We start from the raw sequence: 21,973 nt of genomic DNA, 5'->3' as shown, positions 1-21,973 counted from the left end.
CATCCATCACTTAATCATGCATACAAGCTGCAATAATGGAGATCATTTACATTAGAGACTCACCTTCACAACTACAATCCAGAAGTGGACAGATTTGTGCACTACAGTGTAACAGTAGTGTTTACCAGCCATCATACATGCTGATCACTGTGTTGTGTGTGTGTGTGTTTGTGTGTGTTACCAGCTCCAACACTCGCTGCATAATCTCACATGCTACAAACCCACAAACAGGAAACAGACAAGTGATGACAGGAAGTTTAAGTTTAACACAAAGATCATATATATACTGTGCAATCACACTTTAATAACAAGATACTCAAGAAGTATCAGGAACTATTTTTAGATGTTTTCTCACTGAAATCATGTTCCATCACTTGGTTTCCATGTAAATTTGCTTTGCAAGTTCATGTTAATAACTTAAAATACTAAAGCACATGTTGTCACAGACTGGTGGTCTTCACAGAGAGTGTGAACTTTAACCCTGAGTTTGTTTTGCAGGAAAGTTTGTTTTGTGACGATAGCCGAGTGAGAACTGTGTGTAGGGCAACAGTAGCGTGAGAGAAGGTGAGATGTTAGTGTGTGTGTGTGTGTGTGTGTGTGTGGTGTTACTGTAGGCTTTATTAAAGTGAGGGCTGGAACTAAACCAACTGAAAAGAGGAAGAAACTGATCAGCAAGAGAAACACCAGAACCATCAGGAACACTGCTGTGTGTGTATACACTATCGTACACAAAACACTTGGTTCATTTGTTTTTTAATAAATAGTTCACTTACATTATAATGACCCAATTTACCTGATATTAAATGTAATTAATTGGCTGAACTCACCAAGTGGGACAACACGAGCACAGCGCATGAAATATGTGTATTTTTTGTTTAAAGTCTCTGAATATTGGTAAACAACTAAAAACAAATGTAAGATTTCATTTAGCTTTGGGAAATCGCGAACAGAGTGAATGATCAGTACATAGTATATAGGTGTGTGGTACTATTTCAAGTTGTTAACAACAAAATCAACTGGATTATTTATGAAATTATAAGTATTAATCATATAAATCTTGATAATATTAAAGGGATAGTTCACCCAAAAATGAAAATTCTGACTTAATTTACTTACCCTCATGTTGTTCCCTCATGTTCTACTAAGCTTTATTAGTTGAACATAAAATAAGATATTTTGAAGATTGCTAGTAATGAAACAGTTGGTGGTTTCCATTGACTTCCATAGTAGGAAAATAAGTACTATGGAAGTCAAAGGCAACCACCAACTATTTCATTACTAGCAATCTTCAAAATATTTTTTTTGTTCAACTAAGAAAGCAACTCATACAGGTTTGGAACAAGATGAGGGTCAGAATTTTCATCAACTATCCCTTTAATCATTCACAGTATTGATCACACTTTACAGTTTAACTTGAGTGAATTACAGCGTTGAGAATCAGTTCACCGTGAGTCAGTTAAAATAACAATACGGATCTGGATTCACAGACCTTTTTCACATTTCCGGCTTTCTCAGCAGCATAAGTTGTCAATAGTTAACTTCATGAGCAGTGAATGGAAGATTACTACAACAACAACACATATATATATTTTCATTGCTATTTGCTCAAATATCAAAAGGAAAACTCCAGATAGTGTTTTCATAACTTTCAATAAAATAACATTGAGGGAGACTGATAATGGCATTCAGAAGAAAATGATGTCAAAGAAATCTTTGATACAAAGGTTTAAATATAAACTACAAAGTTTACTTTTATAAATGTACACACACACACACACACACACACACACATATATATATATATATATATATATATATATATATATATATATAAACTTGAGAATTTGTGATACTGATGATTACCATTAAACAGCATCACAGTCTTGTGAAAAGTAAAACTCCTTCATAATGAAAGTGGAAGAGAACAGGACTCGGAAGTAATTATGAAGAGATCATAAAGGGTAAGATAAGACGATGGGAAATCATCCAAAGACACTCACTTTACCTGAACTATCAGAGAAACTCATCTAAAACACAATGAACCCATGACTAAAGAGAAACATCTATCTGTCTGCATATATAACAGGTAAAACATACTTCACAAATGCTCTGGAGGGTTATAGTGGATAATTTCCCGCCATTATCTCCTCAGTCATGCAGTGAAGTACAGTGTGTGTCTCTAGCGGCCGACAGAAGAACTGCGCCCTCAGAGAGACTGCCAGGTTGCACCGCGTCAGCATCACACGAGACTTTAAAGACAACTTCTGTCTGAAATACTCTGTTTATTTGACTTAATACGTGTGTGAGGGCGAGCCCAGTACATGAGAAAGCGCGCATGCATAAGATAAGGACGACAAGAACAGTTTATACGAGTCATTCAATGGAAATATCCATTTTTCTGTCTTTACAGAAAAATTACACTTGGTTAACACTCTAATTTCTTGATATTTAAAAATGAAACAATATGTTATTTGAACAACAGCACCTTCTTGAGCCATCAATGTGGCAATATTTGTTCTTGAATCAGTTATAAAGAGTTCGTCTGGCTCGTCTGCACAGAAAGTGCTTTATTTTTAGGTCAAAACAGGTTTTTCTGCCATTTAAAATGCAATAATGTATTTATAGGTATCAAATATATATGATGTAAATGACATTTAAAAAACAAAATGGCAAATAAATATGATAAATTATATACTGAAAGTAGTGCTACCATTTAACAAAAAAAATAAATAAAGAAAATAAATTACACAGATGACATCACTTGACTTACTTTTTCCTATTTCCTGAATATTTATGAGGAAACCTGAATAAAATAAATAAAACACATTATTATTATTTTTCTGTAACTCAGACTACATGTGCTAAAAAAAACTGAATAATATTTCAAAATATTGCCAAAGAACCCCAGTTACAAAAAGAAGGGGAGATGGAAAAATAATTGAGCTGTCATTCATGTCAAAAGGTAATATATAATGTGGTCTAAGCTTAAATGTTAGAAAAATAAATACATTTTAAGACATCTTGCCATACCAAAAGTGGACATTTGTGTAGAATGACTCATATACATTAATTGACCTAAAACAACATGCCTCATTTGTAAATATATTAGATGTAATATACACAATTATGTCATTAATTATTAATAGCTAGGAGTTCTGTACATGTGTAAGTGTATTCTTTAAGACATCGTTTCACTTTTGATTTTTGAGACTGCGGTCAGAAACAGTTGAGGTTCACTGCTCGAACAGACTTGTTAACATTGATCTAGAATAAGATGATAATGACATCCTGAACTATAAGGTCTATAAATACTCAATATTAAATATAATTTAGAAATGTCAAACCAGCATTTATGAGAACATGGCAAGAAAATAAATACATAAATATTCTTTTAGCTTGGGACATATTGAGGAGTTTGTCCTTTTAAAAAAACAGACATTAGCCAATATGCTAATTCAAGAGAGTGTCTGATTGGATGAAAATCTGTCCAGTGGAGGATGTCATCAATATTTTTGTTAAGTGTAGTTATTTCTGCTGAGAGTGAATGTTGTGAGGAATACACTAGCATGAAGATGGACAGGCCATCTGGGATCTCTTCCTTTTCTTCTGATCATTCATTGTCAACCAACACAACTTACTGTGCATTTTCTCTAATGGTTCAAGATCCGTAACTTCTTTCTTCACGGGTTTGAACCTACAACCTTTGGCTTCTCAGCTTGATTTACACTTGGCATCTTTAGTTCACTTTCTTCTCACCTTTCCTTCAGAATGTCTTTCCTTCTTACCGTTCCTGCGTTGCAATGACATTTTCTTACTCTCTTTCCATTCCTTTCTAATTGTCTGCTTTGTGGGAACTGCTGTTGTATTTCAGGAAGAGTAGAAATGCGATGGCAGTGAAGTTGTGCATTATTGGGTAAAACAACCAACTGGCTGAATGTGAAACACTTACTAACAACAAAATGCCAAATTAAGCTTAGCTGAACCTATAAAATGATTGCATTGTTGGAGGTGGATCTAATCTGGCCTAAGCATGTCTTTGGAGGAGTCTGTGTGTGTTGGTGGTGTCTCTCCAGGTCTGAGGTGAGCTTTCTGATGTGTGGCTGCTCAGAAGTTGCTGAAGATTTGCTGTTTCTTCCTCCAGTCCATAGGGGGCGCTCTCTTGTTGGGCCGCTTGGCGCGGGCTCTCTGCTTGGCCTCGGCCGCGGTCAGACTCAGATGCAGTCCGCTCTCCCAGAACGGATCTAGACGCTTCTCCTCAGAGTTCACACCTGGGTTTGGTTTAGGGCCGTCATCGATGGAGTGATGGTCAGAATCTGTGAGCTGTGGAAAAACAACACAAGGTTTATTTTAGTGCTGTCAAACGATTAATTGTGATTAATCACATCCAAAATAAAAGTTTTTGTTTACATAATATATGTGTATGTACTGTGTATTTTTATTATGTTTATATAAATACACGCACATCCATGTATGTATTTAAAGGCGGCTTTTAGCATTTCTTGGTGGCTAATGCTAACATTTGAAATCACCAAAACAAACACACCCCTACCCCAAAACGGTCTCGCCCCTATTTTGATAGCTCTGTCCCACACATAAATACACTGGATGTGGCACAGCATGGGACAACACCCCCCCGCTGCGCTCTATTCATGACATATTGACACAAATTTCAACATGTTTTACGTTTTAAGTAATACTATACCATATTAACATATGATTGTTAGCTACCAACAATAATTACTATTACTATTATTTAATTAATCATATATAAACGCATTGTTCCTGGCACACACCTTGTTGCTGGTGTCAAAGCTGCTGATTTCAGCGCTCGTCTCTAAAAACATGGATCGAGAGGAGGAGCTTCTGTGACTCTCGTGTCTTGGCGAGCCGTTGCTGATTGGTGGGTCAGTCCGTGTGATGTTGCTGATTGGTGGAGAGATCTTGGGGGTGTCTGGGACCGGTGAAGAAGACACAGGACTCTCTATGATCGGCCCATCCACACAGTCCTCTGTTTGACAGAAAGATAATTACTGACACGTCACCTATTTATGAATTAGAGCTAGTTTCTAAGTGCACTGAACGCTACTAATGTTTGCATGAAGCATCGTCTATGTTTTGCATAGGTTAAGTAAATACAAAGCATTTAAATATCATCTTTCCCATTTGGTTTCCTTCTGTGGACTTTCCCAGAACTCCCAGGACACATATAGGAAAAGTCTATCAATATCCTGTCTATGATGAAACACGTACTGTACCTTTAAGATGAATAGATGTGGGCTTGATGCGCAGTCGGCTGAAGAGCTCGTCTGTGTCGGGATCCACCACCAGCAGACGTGTGTCTGTGCCGCCCGCTCTGATCAATGCCACCACCTCGGCGTGACACAGGCCCTCGATGCTCCTGTCGTTCACCTGCATACATGACAGACAGAGCACAGAGCTGACTTGGACTGAATACTAACTACTGCACACTTTCTATACTGTACAGATCACAGGATTTCAATTTAGGCCTTAATTAAACCCCAATGCATGCAACTCAAGCTACACCTAAAATAAAAACAAGAGACTGAACCTATATACAGCTCTAGATAAAACAACACAAATTTCACTACTATATTTTAATTAATTTATTTAATATATCATACAAATACACTATTGTTATCTGTTCTACTATTATATTTAATATTATTTATATTATTATTATTGAAGTAAAAACATCATACAATAAAACAGTAAATATTACTTTTCCCTTCTTTCTATTTTTGCTGTAACAACCCATTCCCCCAAATCCCGAATATTAAAGATTAATTTATTTATTATATTACAATATAATACATTTTCACTATTACTTAGATACACTTTATTTAAATATTTTGTATTTTATTTCTGATTTATTTTTATATGATTAACTGTTTATTTATTATAAAATATAATAATAAAACAATATTATTTTAATATTTCATAGTAATATAACATTATATTAATATTATTTAATATATTAATACTTACATGTATTTATTATATTATATACAATACTATTTTGATACTATATAAAATATATAAAGTATTTCTTTATAGTAATTTTTTATATTAAATAAAACCATAATATAATAAATATATTATTATAGTGAACTAAATTATTATTATTTTATTAATGACTACATTTATTTATTATATTACAATGTAAGAAATACAATATTATGTTATATTAAATAAAGCATAATATTATTCTAATTAAATAAATATGTTATATATTAAATGTAATTAAATTATGTATATCATTTGTCTCAATACTTTAAAACAAAGAGAAATTGAAGAGAGGTTGAACAAACAACTCAATAAAACAATATCATTTACAATTTTTATACTTTACTATATTATCTATTTATTATATTCATTTACATAGTAATACATTTAAATATTGTTATACTGCACTATTTATAAGAGTGTTGATTATATTTGTTTATTATAATATAATAAATATTTTATAATTTAACAGAATCTATAATAATATTAAATGAAATTATATTTATATCGTTCTCTCAGTTTTTGTCCAGCAGGTGGAGTGTGAGGCCGGGTTACTTCCTCTTCCTCTTCCTCTTCCTCTCTTTGAGGAAGCCTCACATAACCATCTTTCATCTGTCATTTTTCTCTGTTTCTCCAGCTGTCTCTGTCTGATAACAGAGTTTGGAGGTCAAGCACAGAAACTGATGTAATCCATGGGGAAGTCTGAGGCTATGCCAAATAATAAAGGTTTGTCGATGACTTTCTAAAGTGCATCAGAACCACATCATTACACTTCTGAGGAATATTCATCATGAAGTGCCATGTTTTCCTCCTAATGTCACTTTGTACTGCAGTTTTTTTTTTTTTTTTTTATTAAATTAGATTTTGAAATTAGTTCTAATAATTAGAATTACAGATTAGTTATGGCCTTACTGTTGCCAGCGCCATAATGTTTGAGCTACAGGAAAGCACATGATGCTAATAATAAATACATTCATAATAATAATTTATCATTTGAATTAATTGATAATATACTATATTATTGAATTATTATTATTGCTGTTACATAACTTTTGGAGCTCGACCATTTGTGGTGTGAAAATTCTTGAAATTTAATGTAAATGTCACGATTAATTGCATCCAGAATAAACGTTTTGTTTACATATGTGTGTGTAATGTGTATATTTATTATGCATGTATGACACACACATACAGTATATATTTTGAAAATATTAACGTTTATATTTATGTTCACATAATTTATATTGTTTATAAATGTTTATTAACAACATATTTTTCTTAAATACATACATGCACGTGTTTGTATATATATATATATATATATATATATTTGTGTATATATATACACACACACACACACACACACAAGACTTTTATTTTGGATGCGATTACTCATGATTAATTGTTTGACAGCACTAGTAAAAATGTTTGAAAGTTTTTGAGGTGGTGCCTCAAGTTAATAATTGACTATAAACAAGTGTTTTTAATGATATTCAAATGCATTGAGAGACAAACACTGCTGAGTGAATTAAACACTGTCAGTCATAATTACTGATCTGTCTTTGATAATTACAGAATGATCGAAAATTAAATCCATTAGGACAGATCTGTGACGGCATCACACACACACACACACACACACACACTCTGGCGAGGCGGGTGGTTTCTCTCTCTTCATTAGTGTAATCTGCATCTCTCCAGAGAGTCGAATCTAATCTGATCCAGTGCTGTTAATCAGATGTGATGGATACTGCTGTAATCCCGTGCCATCACCTCGATGAGCCGGTCTCTGGGCCTCAGTCCCGCGCGCTCCGCCGGAGAGTCGGGGTCCACCGAGCGGATGAACTGACCCGAGCCAGACTTCTTACAGTGCAGGTTAAAACCGTAGCCCTGCTCGCCGAGGGTCATGTGACACAAGCGCGGACGCAGGTCCATCGTTACCTCATCCTCCTCCAACACCGTCTCCTCCTGGAGAGAGAACAGGAACGCAAGAACAGCAATGAACTCCAGAAGAAGTATGTAGGTCAACAGACCAGGAAAACTGACTGTTTTAGCTCCAACATTAGCTGATGAGCCGTTTAAAGAGATAGCTCACCCAGAAATGAATATTCTGTCATCATTTAGGCTACTCATCCTCAAGTTGTACCAAATCTGTCTGAGTTTCTTTCTACTGTTGAACACAAAAGAAGATATTTAAAAGAATGTTGTGGACCAAACATCTGACGGTACTCCATTGACTTCTATGGTATTTCTCCATACTATGTCATTCATCAGCTGTTTTTTGGTTGAACGGTCCCTTTAATTTCCAGAGTGAAATAAATGAGAGGAATATAGAGAAAGTTATTCGTTTACCATATTTTGTTTAGCTTATATTATGTGCATTTACTCAATGTGTATTTATATTATTACAAAACTTCATCAAACAGTCATTAAGAAAGATTTTCCTAAATTGTTCTGGTGTTTCCTGTATGACAGTTCACAGAGGCAGCTGCACCATTAATATTTTTTACGTATTTATTTTTGCATAAAAACAGCAAGTGACCATTTTAAATGTTGATGATCATTTTCCAATCAAAGTGGACAGTTCTTGGCCAGAATAAGATGCATTAGGTCAGACTTTATGCAGTTTAGCCAAATGTCCAAATTCATCAGTGTTCATTAAGAAACGAATAGTCACAAACAACATATTTCATATTAGAAGAGCTGTCCAAGTACTACGTTAATGCAGTTATAAACACTCCATCTATCAAATAGTTGCAGTCATTTTTATTAATTTTTACAAACTACTCAAATTGTTACAAAATGTTATTAATGATAACACTGTCCCACATTACATTACACATTTTACGCAATCATTTATCTCACTTAAATACACAGTTGCACTTATGTTTTACAATTAACAATAATTGTAATTTAATCATAAATATGGTTGCAAAGGGGTGGAAACTTTCCAAAAATTCCCCAATTTTCCAAGTTTCAGAAATGTTCTGCATCTGTAATCATGAAGATTTAATGGTAAAACTGTTTTCTACTAAATGACAAAACTTTTATGCAATCATCTGTGCTCACATATCTCAATTAAATACACAACTTCAGTGCTTTTATTTATTTTTTCTTCGTTTTGACAAGTGATTTGCACAAGAAGAAAAAATTTTTTTTTGATTTAACTACATATATTTTTTGGTATAACTGTCTCCCGTTACATTACAAATTTGTTATGTAATCATTTAGGCTAATTTATTTCACTAAAATAATCTTTTTGTTTTTATTAAAATGCATAAACAATATTATGATACTGAATATTATTATACAAAAATTGCATTCCACTAATAAAATAGATAAGCTACGTTGAGGTGTTGCATTCTCAGTGTTGCCACAGGGGGGCCCCAGAGCACGTCAATATAAACAGTCCGTTTTCTTCTTCTACATTCAGTTTCTCATTCAGCTCAATTAGTGGCTTAATAATAACAGATCTGGTTTAATGACACAGAAATTTGAAGTAAACTATCACCCACTTGATTACGTATGTTTGTTGCCGCCAATAAAAATACACGCACAACAAGATTGCATTCTTGCAATATCTTTGTCACCCATTCACGTCTGCATTTGTGCAATGTTTCTGGCCAAAGACAAAGGAACCATCCTGTCTGTTATCATATGCCGTATGATTCGATACATGCACGACCCTGGGCCGTGTGCATGACCATTGGCTCATTTCCTCCAAGAAGTGAAACACGCCCAGCAGGAATAAGGGACATTCTGTGAGACACCATGTCACTTCCTGTTCTAAGACAATACAAGGGTGGTGTCTGTTTGTGTCCCATTGGGTACAGTGCCTTACACACACACATGTGCTTCAGATCCTGAGACTGAGACGCCACTTAATCTAATCTAATCTAGCACGCACACACACACACACACACACACACTGAATTCTGGAAAAATACCCTGAACTCAGACACCCAGCAGCAGAGAGTGAGAACACAAAGCAGATAAATGAGAATTAAGGACGTAGAGAGAAAGAGAGGATGAGGACAACAAGAGAGATGCAAATGAAGTTTCACTTAAAGGGGTCATCTATTATTATTATTATTTATTTATTTTTAGCAATTGATGTTCCCTTTTGTCCACCTGCTCTGCAAAAAAAGCTTTACAAGCCATTTTTACCTCCTTTACATGTTAATAAAGCATATATTTTACTGTATATGATGTAAGTCTCATAATTAATTCTAATAAACAAGCTGATTTTGCTACTGTACCTTTAAGACTTCCATATACAGTACCGCTGAAAAGTCATGGGTCAGGGTCAGTAAGAATTGAATGAAAATGAATAATAATAATAATAAAATAAGAAATTGATACTTATAATCAGAAAGGCTGCATTAGATTGATCAAATTAAATTGAAATAATGCAAGGATGCATTCAATTGATAGTGAAGGCATTTATATTTAATGTTATTAATCTATTTCTAATAAATGCTGTTATTTTGAACTTTCAAGGCATTAAAGAAAAAAATATATAAAAAATATGAAGCAGCACATCTGTACTTGAACATCAAATCAGCATATGATAATGATTTCTGAAGATCATGTGACTCTGAAGACTGGAGGAATGATGCTGAAAATACAGCTTTGCATCACAGGAACAAATTACATTTTAAAATACATTCAAACAGAAAACGGTTATTTTAAATTGTAATAATATTTCACAGTATTACTGTAATTTTGATGCAGCCTAAACCGGTACAGTATACTCATAGGAATCTCATTATGATTCCCCTGCTGCCTAACCTCACCTGAGTGCTGGTCTGTGATCCGCTGAGGTCAGTGCTGAGCTCACACTCGGGTTCAGGCTCTGCGGTGAGTTTGGTGAAGGGTTCAGCCTCTGTTTCGGTCTTGTGTAAAGCGGGTGACGGCAGATGGACATGAGCTCTGTAGAGCGGAGAGCTGTTCATCACTCCTCCAGTGATGCTGGGACTCTACCAGAAGACAGTGAAGTACACATTCAGCTCAACATGAACAGCTGTGGTCAATTTTTCTCTTCTTTCAGTGCCAGTATTGTTTGTGTTCTGCTTGTGGAAGCTGCTTTGAAACTGTTGTTGGCCATGAAACAACCTACTCATAATTTAAAACCACAGTCAAACTAGCCGTCTATTCGGTAGACGTTATCACTCTCCACACTGGTGCAATAGTCAAAAAGATCTAAATATAGCTATAAAATCAAATTAAAGCAATAAACCATAAGAGGTTGTCTGTTACAGTGATTTTACTACAAGCAATGGGTGTTTTTGAAACTCCCTTAACTGTGGTAAAATCACTCTATTATGAGACCCAAGTGGCTTCTTGCTTTTATTTAATGAAGACAGCAGCATTATGGTGAAACTTGATACACTCATTCAGTAATATTAATAATAATCAACAACCGTTCCACCAAGTAGTTTAGTTAGTTAGCAAAACTACAGGTTATTCATGGTTGCGAACGCAGCTCATCCAATCAGAATTAAGAGTCAGATTTATTAACACAGAAATGGCTTAAAAGCTCTGTGAACGATTTCTGAGAAACACTGTGGAAAGTTAATAGTACTGTAGACCAAAACATACTTGCAGCCAATCACCAGGAAGGGGGCGTGTCAGATCATGCTGGGGGAGGTGCCTGTTGCATAACATGTTCGTGAATTAGGGGGCGGAGCTATCAAGTTTTCAAAATGAAACACATTTTCACAGAAATAAGCACCTGGTTGCTAGATGACACAACAAAATAAAAACAACTTTTAATATCCTTTGACTGAATAGAAATAAAAGTGAATTCTGTCGACTCTGTTGACTCATCCTCAGGTTGAAAGTCATGTACACAGCCTTACACTTAAATTTTTATAAAAGAAATGAGAAACCTGGAATGCAAACACTTTGTTACTTTTTGTTGCTCTCTAATACTGTTAGAGGGTTGTTGGATTGAATCCCACTGCAGCTAATAATAAAACATGACATAACATGACTGCGAGCTGACCATCTCTGGATTATATTGTTTACAGGTCTCTTGTGGTGTGCTGATCCTGGTGTCACCTGACCTCACCTGACCTCACCTGGACACATGCAGGTCTGTAAAGAGCTTAGACAGCTCCAAGCAGGTGCACACCCATCAAACACTGTAATCTTAGCCATGGTTGACCTCTGATTGTCCTCAAATTCAATATTTTTATATATATCTATAGACTGAGTGTTTGTCTTACATGTTCACTGCATGAAACACACTGGGATCAGGTTATTCTTGTTGTGTGTGAAGCCACATTTAACTTGACTCATGTGATGTTCTTTGCATTGGAGTAATTTTATCATTGATATCCTCTATATATATATATATATATATATATATATATATATATATATATATATATATATATTTAGTAAACATTTTGTTAATGTTTATTTTAATTACCCTGCTTTGCATGGTTTTGGATTTCAAAAAAGTCACATAACCCATCTATGTTCATGTGCCTAATTTGACTATAGCTAATATCAAATGATACATATCCACTGATTTGACGTTATTCAGACTTAATTTTATTTATTAATTATACATGCACAACTCTGACCTCATACGTCATGCTACCCGAATTGCTTCATGTGCTTGGGTTAGTTATAATTTGTGATAGTTTTAATTTTCTCTTGGCCCCTGAGCATGATAAATTAAAGGTATTGTTACCTAAACATGAAAATGACCTGTTGTTCAAAACCTGTATGAGTTTCTATTTTCTGTTGAACACAAAGATATTTTGAAGAATGTTGGTAACAAACATTTTCTTGACAGAAACTGCAACATTGCTTAAAATATATTTTTTTGTGTTCAACAGAAGAATAAAAAACATATAGGTTTGGAACAACATTGTGAAAAACGTTGAGTAAATTGTGACAGAAATTTCATTTTTAAATGAAATATTAACCCTTAAATAATTAATTTTTAAACATACAATTCTGGTAACTTTTAGAAAATAATAAATTGCCATTTCTTAGAATACACTGTTTGCTGTCACGTGCAGTCAGAGATGAAAACAGGGTTAAAAGAGGTGTCATTTATTTATTATCTTTCTATTATTTTGCATGAAATCATTTTAGCAGAAGAATGCAGTCATTTCACAACCATTAACGCATTGAACCACTTGGATCTAGGTATTTGTTTTCTTTTAAATGTAATGGTTTTGAATTCTTGATTCCCAACCTTGTTTATTCATACAGTAGGATCTAAATATAGCACCCTGCTGCTCTCTGACTGCATTTCCTCCTTGACTTCCTCTCATGGAGTCTCCAATATGAGGGAAGTTTTTATACAGTGAAAGAGACAGTATGGCCACTATATGCCATGTTGAGTCATGTTTCCATCTATCCAGAAACCAGCAGCACAGTGTGATAGTGATGGGATGTTTAGCTTAAACAGGTGCAAGCACTCAACTGAGAGATCTTCTCACCTTATTAATGAGAATGCTCTCTGAGCTCTGTCTGCTGTATGGAGGAGTGGTGGAGGAGCGAGAGGACAGAGAGCCCATCTCAATCGCCCTGTCCTCTGTACACGGCAGACCGTGAAACTTCAGGAACTCATCGGTGACCCGGTCCACCACCAGCAGCCTGGTGCGGTGCTCCACCTCCAAGATCCTCTGCACAACCTGAGACACAGAACCAAACACTCACTAAAACATGCACAAAGTACCATGCGATGTTGGAACATGATACAATATACATTTTGCAAGCAAACGCAAAGTTTATCGGAATTTTGACTTTTTCTTTGCGTGAATGCAAAGTTTATTGGGGAATACAAACCACTTGCGCACAAACACAAAGTTTACTGGGGGAGTGCAACATTTTTGGACGTGAACGAAAAGTTTTTCATTGGGACGCAAAAGCTGTGCAGGCTACGTGAACGAAAGGTTTATTGTGGAATGCAAAAGCTTTGCATGCAAAGTTTATCAGGGGAACGCTAAAGATTGGCACGTAATGTTGGAGTTTATCAGGGGAATGCAAAAGTTTTGCACATGAATCAGACGTTTATCAAGGGGGACGCTTTCAAGCCCGATCATGCACAGATTAAGTTGGAATGCATAAGTTTTGAATGTGTACGTTTGGCAAGAAAACTCAAGTTTTGAGTTTGTAGTTTCTCTGGGCATTGAAATATATTTTTTCTTCACTTTTATATCACCACGTCCCTTGTGAAACAACTCCTTACCATATAAATGTCATAGTATGAATATGTCATTATTTGATATATTTACTGTAGTAGACTACTATTGTAATACAGTAGGCTACTTTTATATAGAAATGTTTTAAGGCGGCATTAGACACTACAGCAAAAAGTAAACGCACTGCAGCGTTTTACAGTGGTTTACCAGTGGTCTACAGTAGTAACAGGCTAACTATGGTTTCCACGGTGGGGTTTGTAAGGGTGGAGGGGAAAGTTTCGTAGAGGCGAGACTGCAGTGTTTTCTTAACATCATCAAACAATAATACAATCTTAAACAAATACACATGAACGCTGTCACCTCAGTGTTGAATATAACACACTGTCTGTGTCTCAAAACATGGTGAGGTCCCTGTATAGACAGCTCTGCGCGTTTTTGGAACTTTCGTGTGCATTTGGAACGTTCCAATGATTTGAAATGCCAGAAACGCTGTCTGGATAGGCAGCTCAGTGAGACACATCCCTGTCAGTGTCCGACAGGTTCTCTCTCTCTCGTTACCTGCTGATGCGTCTCTCCCTCCACGTTCTCTCCGTTCACCTCCACCACCCGGTCGCCGGACCTGAGACCGGACAGGTCCGCTGGGGAGCCCGGCTCGATCCTGCGGACGAGCTGCGCTCCTCGGTTGCGTTCCCCGTGCAGATGAAATCCGTAGCCGCGGTCTCCTTTAGTCAAATAACAGAGCCGTGGCCGGAGCTCCCGCTCCAGGATCTCTCTCTCCGGAGTGTCCGTCATATCCCGCAGAAACAGCCTGCTCTATATTATCATCAGCTTTATTCAAGTTTTCGAGGATGCTGAGTCTGCAAGCGTCGTTTTTTAGTCATTTAAATAGTAAGAGAATAAACATAACGGTGCAAAATCAAATTATTTGTATTACTAATTCAGTATTATAAATGAAAAATATTAATAAAAAACAAGCTAAATAGTAATACCCAAATAAGCGCTTTAAACCGAACGCATCGCCTAAATCCGTGTCCGATCCGTTTGTTTCAGAAAATCCCGCATGTTACAAAAATGTTTACTTCAATTTCTGTTAAAAATAGATCTTTACTCGAGTGTGTCTTCCACAAAATGACTCTCTTCATCCCACGAACCTCAGGCACGCACCCCACAAGCGTTCTCACCGATTCTTCTTCTTCTTATAATCTATAATAATCTAATCAATCAGTAATAACGTGGCTCTGAGTTCAGCATCAAGTGCGCGAGTGCGAGAACTGAACGAGTGGAAGAGGACCGGAGGAACTGTAAAGTGTGTGTGTGAGTGTGTGCGTGTGTGTGAGAGAGACAGGATTGGAGAGATCAGATGTTGGATAAGTCACAGATATCCACGCGGAACATTTCCTCTTCACGTGTGTTTTATGGACAGATCTGGGATCAGCTCATCGAATCCACACTGATTCAGTAACACAAACACGACTGACCTGAGCAGTGAGGATCGACTATATATAATATATCACCCTCTGCATTTAAAACAGGCCAGATCGCCCACACCTTCAAATTAAACAATTAGATGGAAAACAGTAAAAATACAGTAAAAAAACTGCTCAAGTAAACACATTTATTGGCCGTTCTGCCCTCTAGTGTTGATAAAAACAGCCCTGGCTTGAATTAAATCAGGCTGTTTTCAAAATGCAACAGCATGAGATTACTGCCTAGAAAAAACTATTAATTCCCCAAAATATTAGGCAGCAAAACTGATGATAAATAATCTGAGATGTTTCTTGAGCAGCAAATCAGCATATTAGACTGATTTCTGAACGATCACGTGACGCTGAAGACTGGAGTAATGATGCAGAAAATTCTGCTTTGCATCACTGGAACAAATTATATATTAAAATATATTAAACTAAAATTTAATACAACGTATTAATATACGTAAATAATACATACCCAATGAATATGAATGTAGTACACTTATATGCACTATATATATATATATATATATATATATATATATATAACCTTTAATTAACCAGGTGAGCACCAGGTGAGTAAATATTAATATTTAATACAAGTATACTATATACACACATCGGGTAAAGTATCACCATTTTCCTCAGTAAATATATTTCTAAAGGTGCTGTTGACATGAAATATTCACTAGATGTCGGTAACAACCCAAGTAATACATTCATAGAAAGAAAACAATACAAATAAGTTCAGAAATTATGTTCTGTGATATAAAGTAGAATGACAAAAGGAAAAATTATTGAACAAATGAAGAAAGGGAGGTGCAAAAAGGCATAGAAAGCCAAGACATCAGCCAAAATCTATCAGTAATTAGAAAGCAATCCTGCCCCTTGTCAGAGGAAATAATATTAGCTGCTTCAGTCTCAACTGATGGCTGTTTCTCATGACCAACGTGTCACACAAGAAACATCTCATGATCTCATCTCTTTCTCAAGACCAAAACAACCGTATTGTTTAAGGAAGGATTTCTATACTTCTGAATGTCCTAGTGAGCACTGTTGGGGTAATAATCTGGACGTGGAAAGAACAACATTTCACCATAAACCTGCCATGACCAAGTGCTACTCGCAAGATTTCTGACAGAGGTGTCAAAATAATTATCAGAAGAGCTGTCCAAGAGCCAAGAATCATGAGTGGAGAGCTTCAAAAAGACCAGGAACCAACACGTATAATTGTTTAAAAGAAAATAAAAAGTAAAATAAGTAATGCACTCAACCACCATGGCCAGTATCCACGCTCACCATCACGCAAGGCTCTATTGATGAAGAAAAAACTGAAGGAAAGATGAGTGGAAAAATTAAACAAGGGCGGACATTTCATTAAGACAATGATCCCAAACACAGCCAAGGAAACTCTGTTTTGTGAATCCAATGGGGTCACTGTGTCCATTTCTTTTACTATGATTTTTATGGTTGTGTTATTGCAACTTGACAAAGTCTCTGTACAAAATAAAATACTGTTAATTAGTAGTACATTTTATGAAATGACATTCAATGTTTTTAAGTAAATGTAGTTACACCTGCGTAGTTGGCCTAACCTGTAGGAGTTTCTGCATGTGTTTCTGAAATACTCTGTTCGTGAACTTCTGCTTTTACTTTCTGAGGACCATCTTCTGATCTGAGCCCTTGAGCCATTCCTCTATTTACATCACTTTTCACCTTAGTTTCAGTCGCGCAAGTGTCTAATACAGCTATTGATTCGGTGAAATATGGAGAGTTCATTCTTACAGTCAAACGATTGAATATGAAAACACATACATCCCGGCCTGGCGCCAACATTAGATGACATTACCTGACTTAATGTCACAAATATAACCTCTGTTTTTGCTAGAAAACAAACCTTTTGGATACAACATCCCTATCATCATTCTTCATCTTCATCAATCATTCTTTGAGCCGGATCTTTTCAATAAAATGTCTGAATCGCAGTGAATGGATCTGATGAATCACTGATCAATCGATTCCTTGAACGAGTTCATCCATAGCGAACTGTTCGAAAGAACCGATTCGCGTGAATGAGTCAGGCTCGTCAGTTTCACAAGCGAGGCATCGCGTGTAGTTTCGTAACACCGCCAGCGCTTGTGAAGTGATCGTGCGTTCGAGGCTTCAGAACTACAATTCCCTGCAGTTCGTGGTCACGTGACTTGTTTTTGTAGGAAGTGCATGCCCGTACGTTCAGCATGACTTCCGGGGGGCAGTAAAGGGGGCTGGTGAGCGCAGGGGCAATTCTGTTGGCTGACACACTGCGTGACAAATAAATGCATAAATCGGGAGAGATTCCGTTTTATCTTTTAGTCATATGTTCTCGATATCATCCCACCTCCATCATCCGCAGACGGTAAATTAACAATATGTTTGAGTGTTGCATTGCCATGTTGTTTATGGATTGATACTGGTTTATTTATTTATTTATGTCTTGTTTATTTGACCACATCGGAGATATGCGTGTATTTACACGGTTTATTTGCCGTGTTTACTTTCAAGTATTGTGTCTGTCACAGTCAATTGGTGCATTTTTAAATGCTGGCTTTTTTTGTGCATGGGCTGAACTGAAGTGGACTGTCACGAGGTGTCAGACGTTTGACTAATGTGCATTGTTTTCCTGCCATGTTTTCATGTCAAAAGAGACGATATATCAGATTGTTATTTATGCTACAATGATTTGTGGTTTAGTAGAAGTGTTTTAAGGTCTTGAGGAGCTGAGGTGCTAGGAATGACATGCCACAGACAGAGACCCCAAAATACATATTAAAGAAGGAGTTGTCAATCTTTTCTGACCCAGGGACCCACTTTCATCTTTCTAATCTTTCTTTAATTACGTGAGAAATATAAAAACATTAATTCATATTCTCTTAGGCTGTCATCATGTTTCTAGGTAGAATATTTAAAACAGAATATTTTAAAACATACTGAGGTTATGATTTATTTGTAATTTTTTTTTTAAAGATAGAACAAAAAAGCAGAAAAACAGTGGTAGGGGATAAATAAAGAAAAAACCCCAGTGACTTAATAATAGCAGAATATTTTTTTAAAACGTGAAAAAAATAGTAAGCAGAATTTTTTAAATTATATATTTTTACAATTATTTTATATGTATATTATTTTAGGTAATTCTAAAATTATTTCAATTCTAGATCTACAAATATGAAAAAAAAATTATATATATATATATATATATATATATAAATATAAATATATATAATTTTTTCTTTTTCTATTTAATTTATATTTAAGCCTACAGACCCTCTTTTGTGCTTTGTTTTGGCTCTCCAGCTCCAGGAGGTTTGAAGTATCTCTCATTCAGGGTCTCTCGCAGGAGTGAGGATGAATAAACAGCCCAGTAAAGAGTCTCTGCGGGACCGGGTCAAGGGGATCTTTGGCCTCGGTCCGACTCGGCCCCACAGCAAACAGACCGAGAGCAAACCGTCCGAGTTCATCATCACGCTGGACATCATGATGGTCAGAAACACTCCGACAATCATTCACACCGTGCTCCACGACCTTGTGTTTCTCAAGTAATCGCTCTCTCTTTCAATCATCCAGGAGCTCAGTCCAGAGTATGGCCTTCACCACCGGATCAGAGTCATCAACCACGTGTGCGAACTCGCCAAATCCAAGAAGTTCGAGGAGGTGAGGAGCATCTGCCTGCTCTTATAACACGTGCAGATGAGCAGATCTACAGTGTGTGTGTGTGTTTGTGTGTTTCAGCATGCGGTGGAGGCCGTGTGGAAGGCCGTGGAGGACTTGATGCATCCTAACCAGCCGCCTGAAGCCCGTCATGCAGTGCTGGTGCTGCTCAGAGCCATTATACAGGGACAGGTGCTCATTTTGAACTCCTTATGAAACACAGCGCAGTGTGTGGCGGCGAACTCCACTCACACTTTCCTCCTGATCTTCTGGTGCAGGGCGAGCGTTTGGGTCCGCTAAGAGCCTACTTCTTCAAGATCATTCTGGACTATCAGCCCTCTAATGAAGACCTGCCCGAGAGACTGGAGGTGTTCAAGGCCCTCACGGAGAACGGGAAAGACATCACCTACCTAGAGGAGGAGATCGGTACGGTCCGCACATGCTTTGGGGTTCTTAAAGAGACAGTACACCTAAAAAGGGAAAGTCTGTCACATCTCTTTTGTGTTCAAGAGAAGAAAGAAGCTGCTTTACAGTTCACCTGTATGACTTTATTTCTCCAAGATGATATTTAACAGATACCTGAGCTGCTTTTCTATGTCTGAATGGTTTGTGTAGCATCATATGCAGATTGTAATACGTGTTTGTGTGTTTTCTCTCTCAGCTCGGTTTGTTCTGCTGTGGATGGACATCGGTCTGTCGTCAGATTTCCTGCACGTCCTCGTGAACTTGGTCAAATTCAACTCCTGCTACCTGGATGAGAACGTCTCCCTCATGGTCCAGTAAGAAAACACGCTCACAACTCTCATTACCTTTTGAAAGCGTCCGCTTAAATGCTTGAATCTCGACTTGTAGACAGACACACACTGCAGTTCAGACGCTTTTAGACTCTGTTTTCGGAAGAATGATTACTTTTACTCCGCAACGGTGCATTAAATTGATCAAAAGTGTCAGTGAAGACGTTTATAATATTACAAAAGATTTCCGCTTCAAATAAATGCCTCATTGATAACTTCATCTATGTGTTTTTTACAGGAAAATCTGCCTTCTGTGTAACCGGACGACTTCCTCCACAGACATTGAGGTAATATTGGCTCAGTCTTTCAGGATTATGATTAAAGCAGTGATGGCTGAATCTGTTTACCCCTGTGTGTGTGTGTGTGTGTAGGTTGCGCTGCAGGTGTTGGACGCGGTGGTGTGTTATAACTGCCTGCCCTCTGACTCTCTGACGGTGTTCATCATCACTCTGTGCCGAACGGTTAACGTGAAGGAGTTCTGTGAATCCTGCTGGAAGGTACACAGAGAAGTGTTCAGCTGAGTTATATACCTCACATTTATGGTGCATGCTTTGACATCTCTGTCGTTGTGTGTGTAGTTAATGCGTAAAGTGCTGGGAACTCACCTGGGTCACAGTGCCATATACACCATGTGCCGAATCATGGAGGAGAGGTACACACGCACTTATAACCGCAGAAGACAGATGTGTGATTGCTTAGAGAGTCGGTAGGCTAGAAATATAACAGTAACAGTAGTTATATACTTGGAAACAAACATGGTGTGTGTGTGTGTTTGTGTAGGGTGTACAGTGAGGACGCCGCTCTTCTCAGGGGTGCTGTGTTTTTTGTTGGGATGGCGCTGTGGGGAGCTCACAGACTTCCTGCCCTCAAGAACACGCCCACTCTGGTCCTGCCCTCCTTCTACAAGGTGTGTGCTTGTTTGCCATCAGTTCCTGTTTTTATAAATGTATTGTGATGCCTACTGGTGTTTGACCCCTGACCTCTGTGGCCAGGCCATGAACAGCACGAATGAGGTGGTGTCCTACGAGATCGTGCTGTCGATCACGCGGCTCATCAAGAAGTACGGCCGAAAGCTGCACGTGGTGACGTGGGACATCCTGCTGTCCATCGTAGAGAGACTCCTGCAGCAGATACAGGTACACACACACACACACACACACACTGAGATGTTACACGAGTGTTTATCTCCTGACGCTCTTCGTACATGTGGTGTGTGCAGACGATGGGCAGCCCTGATCTGAAGGTGATTGTTTATGAATTACTGAGCACCGTGGAGGAGCTGTACGAGCAGAACGACTTCCACGGATCCTCGGAGAGATTCTTCAGCCTGGTGGAGAAGTGTGCTGATAAACGCCCCGTGAGTCTCACTCGATCTGTCCGGCTGTCCTCTTCTGAAGCAGTCTGCTTGATTCACCCTGCTTCAATGGATTCATTTATTTATTTACTTTTAAATCAAGGATTTATTATTCAATTTAAATTAAGTGTAAATTAAGGATGATATTATTATGACTAAATTTGTTATTAAATGTATTATTTAATTTAAATGATGCACACATTTATTAAATATACATTAAGAAGGATATTCCGAAATTTCATGAAAATAGAAATCTATTTAAATTAAAATGTTTTATTCAATTTAAATGAAGTATAGATTTGTTTAAATTTATTTTTAAAAGTAAGTTTAGTATAGATTTAGGAGGACGTAAAATGTATTCAGTTGAAAGAAATTAAAATGGGTTTAAATTTATTTTGACATTCAAATCAAATTAAAATACACATTTATTTAAATTCATTATTAAAATTAAATTAAGGAGTATATTCAGATTGACTAAAT

General features: G+C 36.9%; 2 protein-coding genes across 3 annotated transcripts in view; one reads left to right on the top strand and one right to left on the bottom strand.

Annotated features, from left to right (window-relative positions):
• Positions 1 to 3,062: 3,062 nt before the first annotated feature.
• LOC113076676 (Na(+)/H(+) exchange regulatory cofactor NHE-RF2) lies at positions 3,063 to 15,127 on the bottom strand. The gene is made up of 8 exons (XM_026249360.1): positions 14,751 to 15,127; positions 13,488 to 13,682; positions 10,816 to 11,003; positions 8,154 to 8,194; positions 7,798 to 8,069; positions 5,256 to 5,409; positions 4,794 to 5,008; positions 3,063 to 4,320 (listed from the first exon to the last, which is right to left on the bottom strand). The coding sequence occupies exons 1-8, from the start codon at positions 14,982 to 14,984 to the stop codon at positions 4,105 to 4,107; spliced, it is 1,515 nt and encodes a 504-aa protein (XP_026105145.1). The 5' UTR covers positions 14,985 to 15,127; the 3' UTR covers positions 3,063 to 4,104.
• A 2,786-nt stretch (positions 15,128 to 17,913) lies between these two features.
• Positions 17,914 to 21,973, top strand: part of LOC113076699 (tuberin-like) — a 42,299-nt gene continuing 38,239 nt past the window's right edge. Inside the window, exons 1-12 of one of the 2 annotated variants that reach the window (XM_026249380.1) lie at positions 17,914 to 18,056; positions 18,992 to 19,177; positions 19,262 to 19,348; positions 19,427 to 19,537; positions 19,624 to 19,771; positions 20,007 to 20,124; positions 20,378 to 20,426; positions 20,511 to 20,636; positions 20,718 to 20,791; positions 20,920 to 21,046; positions 21,132 to 21,275; positions 21,359 to 21,496. In XM_026249380.1, coding sequence (XP_026105165.1) covers positions 19,043 to 19,177; positions 19,262 to 19,348; positions 19,427 to 19,537; positions 19,624 to 19,771; positions 20,007 to 20,124; positions 20,378 to 20,426; positions 20,511 to 20,636; positions 20,718 to 20,791; positions 20,920 to 21,046; positions 21,132 to 21,275; positions 21,359 to 21,496 — 1,257 coding nt within the window. In that variant the 5' untranslated portion in view covers positions 17,914 to 18,056; positions 18,992 to 19,042. Of the gene's footprint in view, positions 18,057 to 18,991; positions 19,178 to 19,261; positions 19,349 to 19,426; positions 19,538 to 19,623; positions 19,772 to 20,006; positions 20,125 to 20,377; positions 20,427 to 20,510; positions 20,637 to 20,717; positions 20,792 to 20,919; positions 21,047 to 21,131; positions 21,276 to 21,358; positions 21,497 to 21,973 lie in introns of those variants that run through there. The other variant, XM_026249381.1, reaches the window with a different exon arrangement.

The sequence above is a fragment of the Carassius auratus genome, unplaced genomic scaffold (genome assembly GCF_003368295.1).
Source record: "Carassius auratus strain Wakin unplaced genomic scaffold, ASM336829v1 scaf_tig00021008, whole genome shotgun sequence".
Lineage (NCBI taxonomy): Eukaryota > Metazoa > Chordata > Actinopteri > Cypriniformes > Cyprinidae > Carassius > Carassius auratus.
The sequence above is the reverse complement of the archived record's forward strand: the minus strand, read 5'-3'. Positions and strand labels throughout refer to the sequence as shown.

What these genes read in the sequence shown, in the direction of transcription:
- LOC113076676 (XM_026249360.1), bottom strand. Translation starts at nt 14,984, where the DNA reads ATGACGGACACTCCGGAGAGAGAGATCCTGGAGCGGGAGCTCCGGCCA. An exon ending in CAGACCAGCACTCAGGTGAG is followed by an intron (nt 8,195 to 10,815) that starts GTTAGGCAGCAG and finishes TGTGTTCAACAG; the next exon opens with TAGAAAGAAACTCAGACAGA. An exon ending in GCTTTGACACCAGCAACAAG is followed by an intron (nt 4,321 to 4,793) that starts GTGTGTGCCAGG and finishes GTTTTTCCACAG; the next exon opens with CTCACAGATTCTGACCATCA.